The sequence below is a fragment of the Phaethon lepturus genome, unplaced genomic scaffold, assembly GCF_000687285.1.
Source record: "Phaethon lepturus isolate BGI_N335 unplaced genomic scaffold, ASM68728v1 scaffold8078, whole genome shotgun sequence".
NCBI classification, from domain to species: domain Eukaryota; kingdom Metazoa; phylum Chordata; class Aves; order Phaethontiformes; family Phaethontidae; genus Phaethon; species Phaethon lepturus.
In genome coordinates, this window is record NW_010559653.1 from 16888 (window position 1) to 29863 (window position 12976).

Sequence of the window (12976 nt, forward strand, 5' to 3'; positions counted from 1 at the left end):
CAGAAAGTAAAACAAACCAGATCCACATTTTCCAAGAGAAACAAAAAAAAAGAGAGCGCACACAAGAGCAAGCAAAGCTACAAGGGTTTCCCATTACTCACAGAAGATAAGCATAGGAGATAAATAAATAAGGAATGCAGGAAGAATCAGCTAGATATAAAGAATAAGAGACAAGCATTTTATTCAAATTTTCAGTGGACAATTTTCCAAAGAGTAATGTAATAATGTATTTTCCTGCCATGAAACTACTGAAACAATTTAACAATGATACAAAGAAGAGTCACAAGAAAATTAGTATTCTGCCTAATGTGAATCATAGATTTCAAAAACCCCTCCAGCTAACTGATACTGGTTTTTGATAGATATTTTTTGAATTATGAAATCAGGTAATAGCAAGAAGCTATCATGATTCCATTAGTCTGAAATGACACGGTAAAAATTCTCACGATTTTGTAAATATGAGAATGAAGTAATCAAAATTTCACTCCATAATTGTAAGTTTATTTCACAATTGAGAAACAATTTCTATTTTTTTAAGTTATTGTAAAAATGTGATTTGGAAAAAAAGTTTTAGAGTACAGAAATATAGCCAACAGCTAATGTATGCATTCTTTACAGTAAACTCAACTGGCAGCACTGAAAAATTTAAAAACATTAAGTTAAAATTTGCTGAAACATTCTCCACAAATATTTATGTAAGAAGGAGCTACTGGTCCCTTTTATCCTTCAGGGTAAAGTGAGGCGTAGCCCAGCAAGTGCTGTGTGAGGCGCAGCCCGGCAAGCTCTGAAAACATATCTAAATACATAAAAGACGTTGTCCATACACTTTGTTATGTAAAATTACAATGAGACTGACAGCCTAGCTTTCTACAAGGCACTAAAATTAGGCATTAAAAAAAGCCCTTCCTGCATTAGCCTTACAGCATACAATATTTAGAAGTGGACTACATTTAAAAATATACAATCATTTCCTAACATTTCTCCGCATAGAATAACTTCAGAATACTGGGGAACCACTGAACTACTGAAATTCTAATTAGAAGAAAGGCATGTTAACAGAACTCCTTCCGGTAAGAAACCTTCCTGGAAAAATGAAGGAAATTTCTATTTCCTTCACATACATATTTGTGTAAGAATTGCAGGAGGTGGGGGTTGCCCACCCAGACCCCTCCCCAGTGCTTGATATCCAGTAGCTTTGGAAAAGGAAACCTATTTCCTTCATGTCTGCAGGCACCACAGATAATGCTTACCCTATTTTGAATATTTTGATTAATTTTTTCATCAAGATTCTTCCATTATTAGAAGTTTTAGAAGTGTCCTAAAACTCAAGTTCTCAATTGCAAAATAAAGTGATTAACTGCTAAAAAAGCACATAGTATGGATGACTGCGATTCAAAAGGAGTAAGCACACATCCGTGGAAATTGTGGCATATGAAAATCTGGAAAGATCCAAAAATGATAAATTTTAAAAGATGCACCAGGTACTATGCTGCTTATAGGGACAGTGTGAGTAGGAGTTTTTCTAAGTTCACTTTTATTTCAGCACATTCTGAAAGAAATTTCAAAGGAAGTAGAAAGTGGATGAGCTGTTACAAATTAATCTGTTGACTTTTTTTCTGTTTACTACAAATCTATTTTAGTTAGAAAATTCTATTTGCATGAGAGATGATTTCTCAGCTGTGAATAACGTCTTGAAGTTGAAAATAACAGTATCTGAATATATTCCTTTTCAACAAAGCTAACATTCGTCTGGAACGAAATGTACTCTTGAAAGGGTAGATTCATTCCAACCTTGCCACAAAGGTTTGTCTCAAGTAATATTTACAGTGCATTTTAATTCCCTTGACAGAGTTAGCTAGTACAACTGCAAATGCTCATTTGGCCATTTCACAAATATTTGATCCAGAAGAATAATATTTATGAGTGTTCTGATTAAGTAATTAAGAAAATATGGGCTATCTAGGCCATGAAAAAGAATCTTCTATTCCTGTCTTTAAAAATAGGCTCAAAACTATTTATTGCCTGACAACTTCCCTGTATTTTGGAAAGAATCCCAGAATTGATACTTCATATTTCCAATCCAGAAAATCCAAGATAGGCCTCAAAAATATCTGATGGCTAGCTGGATATGAATAGAAGATGAAGAAAGAATTCCATGAAAGCTACAGATCTTAAAATGATCTCTGAATATATATTAAAACATGGATTTGCATCCTAAACATCTTCATGGTCAGTATTCATATTGTCAGTATTCATTGTGATTCAGTATGATAAACGTGACTTCTAACAGTAAGTCTTCAGTAAAATCACACAAGACAACCATGACTGTACCAATATATGAGATTTTTTGTTCTTTTGGAGCTAAGCAATACAGGCGCCTTCATGAGTAGGAGAGCATCTCTTTCCGATGTTCAAGAATTCCTACTCCTCAGACTCTTCCATAATAACCAAAAACCTGGAGATACTCCCTTGCTAATTCTTTCCAGTCCATCCTTCCCGTTTGATTCTTTCCATCTTACTATAATTTCATGCGGATCTCACCAAGGATTGTTGGCTGGATCTTGCTTTGAGGTTCATTCAGGTGATGACTACTTGCAGGTATTTCAGAAAGTTGACTCTGTGTCCCATATTCCAAAAAAAACTGTTGGCTTAAATGGTCCACATTTGTTACTCCATCCTATCTTTGTATACAACATGATTTATAACATACGCTGTAAAATATTATGTGCTGCAGTTAAATCTGTAGAACAGCTCAATTGCTTAAAATATCTTGCCAATCAGATGAAAAGAATTAGTTCACTACAGGTTAAGTGTCCTATAGCAATTAGGAAAAAAACCCTGTAAGTTTCTGATTATGTTTTGTCTTGACAAAGAAGAATTCTGTTTAAAATCATGTAAAGATGAAGACTTCCTAAATCCAGCCAAGAGGAAGAGGCACTCCAAAGGCATCATAAAAAGCAACTATTTCAGCAAGGTTTTAACATTGGAGACATCAGCTGAGACAGGAGCCGCTATCTGAATCAATAATCAGGAGTGAGAGTTCCAAAAAAATGTGTAGAATTGCATATAAGGAAAACCTTCCTCCAAGTCATGATCTTTCCCATCTGGTGAAGCAAAAGCCTGAGAATAGCCTGATTGTCTAAATGACAAAATCCCTACCTTGCGAGCAGTGTAAATTGCCCTGGGAGCTACAAGAACTTGAGGGGGTATTTAGCTCAACAACAGACAGAAACCACCTCCAAGTAAGATTCAGCTGTAAGGTGTGTTACCACATGATTTCTCTGTATCTACCTCCAAATACAGAATTTTTTTCCTTAAGCTTTTCTGAGTATTAGGAATTCATTTTAGCACTACCTTGAGTTTATTCTAAGAACGCAAAGCCTTCTGACTCCAAAATTTTACAAGATGCACTTCCTGTAAATTATGAATTCTACTCTTGTAGCCTCTCTGGTGGCTAGTAACCTAAGCTCCCTGATTAGACAAGACACTACCCCATAGCCTGAACCTCTCTGCCATGCAGGAGGACAACAGAAAATGCCTGAGCGCCAGGAGTCTCTCTGGAATTCCACCAACATTACTATCACACCATTTCATACCAAGCTTTTTCTCAATTAAACCAGAGACTGCCCATCACCAGAATTGAGATCATGGAATCATTCTTTTATATGTTTACATTATTTTGTGTTTTCATTCTTTCCCTGGTGATGTTGTTACTGTGACAGGAAAATGAATAAATCATACTATAATTACTTATTTAATAATTCTACTGCTTATTTGCCTTAAATATTTTTAAGGAATGTCTTTGCCTTAAGAACAGATGCATCAGCTAGAGAATCCTATCGCCTACTCATCAGATCCACCTCTTAAACAAGATGCTATTCAAGGTGCTCTGAAGGAATGCCTATGTTTGGGCTATAGAAGTGATGGGAACCTAGGACACAGCTGAAGACAAACAACTTCATACAACTAAGTTGTAGCAAATGAACTGCTGTGGTATGCCACCTTCTGTTTTGAAGACTAATTACTTGGTTTGCAGAAAAATAACTATGTGCTGGATAATTTCCTCCCTCTGTGGCACAGGGTATTTCTAATTTGAAGACTAGCTTCTGTTTCCCCCGTATAATGCTAGTGACCTCCTTCTCTGCCCTCTATTTGCATCTTTGACAAATGCATGGAATCTGACTATACTACTGTCACAATCTCTTTTAATTACCTAAATTGCTTCTTTTCAGACCCTGATCAACTCGGAGCCTCACTCAAAAAAAAAAAAAAAAAAAAACCCACACCAAAAAAACCTGCATGTAGGAACATGATGTAAAGCTAAAGAACTCCTAATAATACGTATAAGAGGTCCTATCTGTATGACACAGTAACACCAGCAGCACAACTGCAGTAAAAATCAGAGGCATGTGTAGAGAAAAGGGCAAAAAAGACAACAGGAGAAATGGAAGGCTAGTAAAAAAGAAATAGTTAAAGACCTTACGAATATAAAAGTTTAAGAGGAAGACCATAAGAACTTACAGTAACTGTGATGTTAAAATTAACAACGGGAAAGTTACAGCTGACTTGAAAAGATCTTGCACATATGAAGATTTCTGCCCCAAAATTGAAGTGGCAGGTCATTCAGCCAGAAGCCTGACTACACACATCTCCAGCAGTAAAACTGAAAATAATGTACCTCATGAAGCAGACAGAGCTTACTTCTACAGTTTTTCCAAGATCTAAGAGACAACAGGGTCATACTGATATACTATTGCCTTTAAGAAGAAAACAGAGAAGGTGCCTATGCCCAGATGGAGGCATTGGGTGTTTTCAGTGTAATACACAACAGCCATTATGCTGAAAATGCCTGACAAGGAAAGTGAGGAAGTTCAAAACTACCCTTTGACATGGAATAAATCCAGTCTGTTTTCTTGTAGAAAAATTAAGTTCTCAATTTACAGGAATTCGGAAGTTGTCAATAAAAAAATAGGATCTACAGTGTACTTCATTTAGGAGACACTATCAAACATAAGGCTTGATTCCAAATAGAAATTTTAAGGGAGAAAAAAAAACAGTTTACTAAGTAAAACCCCTCAATTTCCTTTTTACCCCAGTTAAATGGAATACACTGAGAATTAGGATCTAAGAGAAAAACTCCTGAGAAGTACTGACAGTTCATAAATACCACCTAGCAGGTGACAGCTAAGAAAAAAAATGTTCCTTCACCAATCTAATAGCTCATAAGAATTCCCAATACTGCGTTTCAATGGAAGTTCGGCCCAGATGATCTTTTCAAAAGAAGTAAAATAGCCATTTACTTTACAAGATGGCAATTACCTGAGGGTTTTACAGATCAAACTTCAGAGTGCAAAGGGCTTCTTGGACAGAATGGAAGTTGTGAAGAAAAGAGACTGTATCGTTATCTGAATGAAAAATTATCCTAGAACAGATTCATTTAAATATTAACTAAAAATGAAAAAATCTAAAAATACACTAGGGGAAGACAGGACACAAAACAGACACAGAAAGGAACAACTACATAAAAACATATACTAAGTCTCATAACGTACCTGAAATTTCAAACACTCTAAGACCCCTGGTAAAACTCTAGAATGTGGCAATCTGAGCAGCACGAACTGCATTAACAGGAAGAGACACACCTAAAATGTTTCTATTTACTTTTATCCACCGAGTTCTTAAAATACCCAATATAGTATTCTATTTTCGTATGTTTGAATATATTTTTCTACAATAAAAATCAGACTGTACATCTGTAGGGCAAACATGTAAGACAACCATTTATTAAGAACGGCACAATGAACTATAAAAATTACTTAACTATACAAAAAAGTAAACCTAGCTCCAACATATGGAAATTGTTAAGCACAGCTTATTACAACTAAATTTTTTTCCTGTATCTAGAGATACCGAAGTGCATCACGTGAAAGTACTAACTGATTATACTTTTCAAACATTGGGGAGGTGGAGAGGGGACTCACTAACCTGTAACACTGTGTAACAGTGGGCAGCAAAATATAGTGCCTGGAACTGCCACTAAATGGAAATGGCTAACTACGCTGTATTATTTGTTCTTATTTTAATCTGCTAAATCAAAGTACCATACAACCATTATGGGAATTCCTACAGTTATTTTTCACATTGGCAATTACTGCCACTTGTCCCAAAGGTGCTACATGACTATGAGTAAGAACAGACAAGATCAAGGCAATTTTGCACTCAAGATATAAAATACAATCATGATGTTGTGGAAGTGCTGGCCCTGTATTCTATTCACTGGGCCGTCCACATTGTACTCACTACATTCAAACAGCAGCAGATGCAAAGATGCTCTTTCCACAAGAGTGGATAAAAATTATGCTAACGTCAAGCCATACAGTGGGAGGATTGACTTGAGAAGAAATTAAGACTTAACTGTGAGCTAACGTATGAAATTTAAAACAAAAAAAAAGGAAGCAGAGATGTGATATAGAAAGAGACAGCTAGAAGATTTTAAAAGGTAGTAACTTGTTCGAAACAATACCGTCCAAAACTATGTGTATGCACAAAATCAAGTAGTTCAAATATGCTTTTCTCTTACCTGAAAGATTTCCATCCGTTTCATCTGGCTGGAGACTAGCAACACTGGTAGAATCCATTCCTTGCTGGAGGTCCAAAATTTTCCTTCGTAGTTGTTCTATGTCACTCTCTTTACTATCCAGCTGCATCTGGAGCTCATTCCTGTATGTAGATTCTTCTGCTAGTTGCTGCATTTATACACACATGTATAGTTACTGTGATACCAAAAATATGGCAGCAAAGTATTCTGAAAACAGAATTCATTACTTTTTTTTCCTATTATCTCTAGATATTTTTGATAGCATTAGCATAAACTATTGTAGTAGAAGTGTTCATTCAGCCTTGGAAAAAGGTTAAATATCAAACATCCAGCAATGCATTCAGGTACAAAACAGTTGGATTAATCTACTAAATTACCATTTGTTTTGAAAAGCAGACCATCTATCAGTGAAATAAAACTCCATAAACAGTATGCTATAGAGTATTCAGTGTTTTAGTTTTCATAATATATCAGCAACTTTCACAGTTAAGAATTTAGAAAGGGGAAATTTATGAGAACAAGCACAGCTGCACACTTGTCAAGTTCTCTGCCTCACTAAAATTCTGCAGCCTAGAACATCTGAAACAGAATTTGTTATTTTTTCAAGTAGACTAGAAGCTACACATTTTTCCTGTGGAGAGAATTCCACAATGTCACAAAAAAATTAATATTATTTTACCGCTTGCATTTCATTGAGCTCCTTTTGGTATTTCACTACCATCTGATTGAATTTCTCTTTTTCTTGATTAAGCTCTAATTGGAGCTTTCGGTTTTCCTTCTCTTTCTTCCTCAAATCTTGCATGTTAGCTTTCTTTCTGTCTATTTTAAAATCTTTCCGATTCATTATCTCAGCCAGTTTATTGACAGCCTGTTAAGAAAAAGGAAAACCAGTAAGAAAAATTATATATGCAAGCATGTTTCTCAGTTCCTCTAGCTATAGGATTTGATCAAAAAAATCTTCACCAACATAAATGACCCTTACACATGATAGAAATAAAACTGAAAAGTACATAGCATCAAAACTTATTCTTTCAACTGTAAATATCAACAATGCATATTAAACATAATGGTTAACATAAACTTAATCTCTAAGGAACTAAGAGTTAGTTGCACAAAAACAATAAACTGAAAATATACAAAGTAATTCTTGTTATTAAATTGCATTAAAAGTTATACCTGTGTCTTCAGAGTTCTTTCAGTGTTGATGCTCTTCTCATAATGCATTCTAATATTATTGATTTCCTCCTCTTTTTTCATTTTGTATTCTGTTAAAATAATATTCAACTTTGAGATATTTTAGGACAAGGTAAATATTTCTAAGCTTAATCACTTCTACAATTGCACCACTATTTTTCTCCATCTTCCTGTTATGTCACTTCATGTGCAAGATACAGTTTGCAATGATAAAGGTTACTGGTTTAATGCTACTGTAATCATAGAAAATTACTTGCTATCACACCTCCAGTCTGCTGATTTGTTCCCAAAGTTTCTAGAAGTATGCATTTCACCAATAAAGACTTCTCCACCAAAACTACAGACAGTTAAAGAACAATTTTCAAGTACTTAAAAGTAACAAACTCTATAAACTAAAAAGTACTGAAAACTGCTTGCTCACCCAATCCCTGCTATTACGCAGAACTAAGGGAAAATACTTTTGTATGCCTTCCTGCCCACATAGTGTTTGCAACAACACTGGCAACACAACAAATAAGGACTTTACTCTCACAGTCTACAGATATTAAAGCATGCATTCTGATTTTATAATGCTTGGGCAAATGCAAAACCATGGGAGTAAACTGAGTAATAATTTCCCATTTAATCAGAATGCATGTAAAAAGAATGACAATCCACTGATATGCGTGAGACCACAACTAAATCTAAGTGCAATCTTAAGGAAGCTGAAATGCTGATACTGCTTTACGGTAAATACTGGAGATAGAAACAAAAACTTTAATATATACTTTGTATGCAGTATGAAATGAGTAAAATACTTTTCCTTAACAACCGTCATGCACACGAGGGCATGGCTGGCAGAAGGGGGTTAGACAGACCTATGGATGAGCTGTACTGGACAGGCATTCCTCACTATGCCTGCAGGAACTTACTGCTAACTTGTTTCAAAAAGTGAGGAGGGAATCTGAGCAGAAACTCACTTTTTCCTACCTGCGACAGCTGAGGTTTTAATTGTTTTCAACAATTAAGGTAGTGCACGGAAACAGAAGCAATACAGTAGGAAGAGAGGAATTTACATGGAAGATATCTTTTCAAAATGAAAACAATGATTTGTATTATTTTTCATCAAGCCCAAAATAACAGGGAAGATAAACAGCAACGTCTTCTCCCATTTCATCACATACGCTTCAAATTCAATTGTGCTTTATTACAGATTAATTAAAACTCCAAATATGACATACCTTCCTCCTGTTTCTTAATTTTTTCACTGATCTCTGAATTTTCCTTTGTTATTAAATCAACATCTTTGGTTAACGTGTTATTAGTTTCCTCCAGCTAAGTGAAAACAAACATATTATAAAATAAAGAACTTGCCATAAATTCTAAAAATATTTATAATACTATTATTTTAAATACCCTTAAATCAGCCATTTAACTTGGAATGCCTTCCTGAGATTACATACCAAAAAAAAAAAAATCTGCTTACTTTTCAAACATGAATTTTTAAACAATGGTATCAGAAGGCTCAAAATACACCTGTCCCAGAAAGAATTTTTTTTTCCAAATGATCTCTGCAGAACTGACAACACTGTAGTATATAATTAAAAGCTCAACTTAAGCAAAATTAGATTATCAGTTATTGAATGTGGCAATTTTCAACTAATTTGAAATTTTGGAATAAGTAGTACCTGTAGGTCTCATCCCCTGAATCCAGAAAGAAAAGCAGCTGATAGATGATACCACTCCAACATTCAAGGCTAGAGTAGATTCATGGCATCTGCTGCTAAGTAATTGTCATATATCATGAAAACCAGGTATAAACCAGCCCAAATTTAGTTTTATTTTTATGCTAAGTCAAAGCATACATAGGTAAGTATGTATATAGGTTTGGGGGGGAAAAAAAAAAAAGGAAAGGAAAACTATTAGACTTTCAATATTTTAGTTGCCAGAAGACACAGTCAGGATCACTTAGCTAATCACTTAGCAAACACCTATTACACACCAGACATAACTGCATTCCTGAAAAAAGGTTTTGTTTGAAGCCTATAGAAATGACTGCATATCAAGCTGACAAAATTATCAGAATATTCGAAACCAACAAACATATTGGCAAGAAGGTATTCCTTCAATGTCATAGAAAGACAGTTTTCTAAATCTGTAAGAAATTGTGGCATTCTGGAGATTTCAAGCTTATAGAAGACAACACGTGTAACAAACATTACTTCCGCTATCTTTACACAGAAATGTAATATGCATGGTAGCGCCAACAGAAAGCTTTGAGCAATCGATCCAAGTTCAGTTATGCCCAGAGTTTTACACCGCAGGATTCTTAAGAAAATCTGTATAGCTGACACTAAATGTGAAAAAAACAATAACGATAAAACAACTATGCTATATATGGCTTGCTGTTTGAGACTCCTGAGTTAAGACATTTATCAACCTGATCCCAATACTCAAGACCTACACTATAAAGAATCTTAAAAAATTACAGTTTGGGGTTTGGTCTGTTTTTTGTTTTTAAATAGTTTACCAGTGGGAAGAAACTCAAGTACTATTTTTCTAAAAGACTAAGTTATTTTGCAGTGAGAGTCTCTAACACACAACTCCACAAATTTACAAGATTGAAATAATACATTAGGAAATGACAAGAAATAATTACAAAAGGCTAAGTAATTAAATTATAGACATTCACTTGATTTTCACTCTGGCTTCATCTCGGATTCATCAAGTTTACGTTTCTTTGGAAGCTCACATGATGGGGTTTAAATGTTCAAGGTTCCAACTGAGTCTAAAACTTAGATACTTAAATAGTTATCACTTATGATCACAACAAGACTTTATAAATTAAAATAAAAAGATAAATTTCTGTTTCCAGGTGGTAGATATATAGGTATTAATTACAGCAGAATAATTTACCCTTCTTATGATGCTGTCCTTATCAGTCATTTCTTGCCTGTGTCTTGATGCTGCTTTCTTGCTTTCCTGACTCAGTTCAAAATATTGTTCTTCAAGGAGTGCTCGTGCCAACCGTTCTGACTCAGCTTTGGTTTCAGCTAAATCCAACTGCGTAGTGAGCGTTTCTCTGTAAAGAGGACATTAAGATTTTGTTCTCCTATGCAAAACATTCCAAATTTTCAGAAAGACTAACAAACCCAAACTATACCATTCAGCTAATTGTCATTATCTTACTTTCTTAAGATCTTAAGATTTACAAAACCACACTCTGTATGCTTGTATCTTTTGATGGTCCACACAAGCTACAGCAGCAAGTTTACTAAAATTCAATTAGAATTTAAATCATCCATGATACACCAACCCTTAGGAAACCAGGTCTCAAATTTTCCTGCCTTTGAGGAATAAAAAACAAAATTAAATTGCATGTACAGTGTGGTCCACCAAAAGATACTTAACCCTATCAGTATTAGCTGCTTTTTCACAGAAGATTACAGCTCATCAAGATGTGTGCTCCAGACTATGTAATTTTCCTTATGTTCAAACAAAGTTTCTGAAAACATACAGTGGTTCTATGCCTATGCAACTTTTTGCAGAAAGGCTTGCAAATTCTATCTACAGCTCAAGAGGCAAGGGGCATTAACTTAGGTGCAGTATCTTATTAATGTACACACAGCTTCTAATCAGTTCTGCACACGAGCCAAACTTTCTTGCTCTTGCTTGGAGTACAGGCAAAGGTCCTGTATATTTGCCTGCAAAGAAACCCTCATAAAGACAGTGGCCAGTCTAGCACCCACGAGTCAGATGTACCCAGCAACATGTGACACAGCTCAGAGCATGGAAGTGGCAATGCATTAGTGCAGTATGGGCTGATGACAGATGCCTTTCCTGCACTGCAAAGTAAGAGATTTATGCAATGAAATATGTATTGCTATGGGGTTCACTGATTTCATACATCCATGGTAGATACGGGTCTCTACTCCAAAAAGGTAACTGTTGAAGTATACTCAGAGTTTATAACAATTTCCGTAAGTTGTATCCAGGTGAAAAACATTTATGATGAACACAGGATTGTGGAGAACAGTGAGGGAATAGAATAAAAGGAATCTATAAAAATAAGTTAAGAAAAGTCTCTCCTACCTCCCCCCACCTTCTTTTTTTTTTTTTTTTTAAAGTCTTTAGTTTTTAGTTGCATACTACTCCTGAACAGCTTTGCATAGATGGGTATTTTCCTCCTACTTCGTAATTAATAGCGCAACATCTTTTCTTTTTCCCCTTCTTAGCCCATTGAAATACATCATGGAACACTGTACCAAACCTCCTCCCTAAAGGTTGTTTTGCAATGCTGATGCTCAAGTAGAACGAGAGACCCAGACATGAGAACTGAGAAACTCCACTTCATGCATAAGGCTACAGTCTCTTTCTTCAGAAGAAATGTATATTAAATAAATGACTAAATTGGAAAAACAAGCTTAAAAGATTTCACTCCTTATTTGCTAACTTACAAAATAGTACATCACAATTAATGGTTGTTGGATTAACTGGTTTTGTTGTAATCAGAAGTATACTAAACTTAGAAGTCAAAGTATTTTCATTACCTTTTTCTCAAATTATTTTATTGGCTATAGAAATATACCAAGTAACTATTAGGATAATATAATCAAATAAAAAAAGCTGTTGCACAAGCAAGATGATTACCACAAATTGGAATGTTTTTTCAAAATTTTGCATCTTCCTAAAATCTCAGAAGTCATCATTCTTCTTCCAGAGATTAAAAATAGAGTCCAAAGCAAATATAAATAACCATATTTGTCTTTGTGAGTCAGCATAAGTAGCATCTTATGTATTTGCCATCTTACAAGATGTTACGGAACACTTCTGAGACCTATCTTTTTCTGAAGGAATTCAACGTTTTAAATCTGATTAAAATCACATGAGTGAGACCACACTATATGGAAAAACTTATGTCTAGTTGAGAAATCAATGGGCATACTTCTCATTTTGCAATTCCTGAATTTTTCTCTGAGTTTCTTTGTTCTTTTCATCAATTTCCTCTTTCAGTTCCTTAACCTGAGTTTTGTAAAGTGTCTGTAAAAGAAGGGATAAAAAGAGAATCATTATTCCATTTCCATAGTGAAATTCTTCATTGTTTTGATGCTGGTTGTCGAATCCAAACACATGCTAGTACTGCCTTTAATGGAATTTCCTCCTTCCTGCCTGTCCGAGATGCTCCTTTCCAGTTTCCCTTGTGTA

The 12976-nt window shown here is 34.9% G+C and overlaps 1 protein-coding gene across 1 annotated transcript in view; it reads right to left on the bottom strand.

The window, feature by feature from the left end:
• Positions 1-12976, bottom strand: part of ROCK1 (Rho-associated, coiled-coil containing protein kinase 1) — a 50025-nt gene that overhangs the window by 11151 nt on the left and 25898 nt on the right. Inside the window, exons 18-23 of the mRNA XM_010293422.1 lie at positions 12717-12811; positions 10688-10853; positions 9013-9106; positions 7775-7863; positions 7278-7466; positions 6581-6746 (exon numbers count right to left, since the gene is read on the bottom strand). Of these exons, the coding sequence (XP_010291724.1) occupies positions 6581-6746; positions 7278-7466; positions 7775-7863; positions 9013-9106; positions 10688-10853; positions 12717-12811 (799 nt within the window). The remainder of the gene's footprint in view (positions 1-6580; positions 6747-7277; positions 7467-7774; positions 7864-9012; positions 9107-10687; positions 10854-12716; positions 12812-12976) is intronic.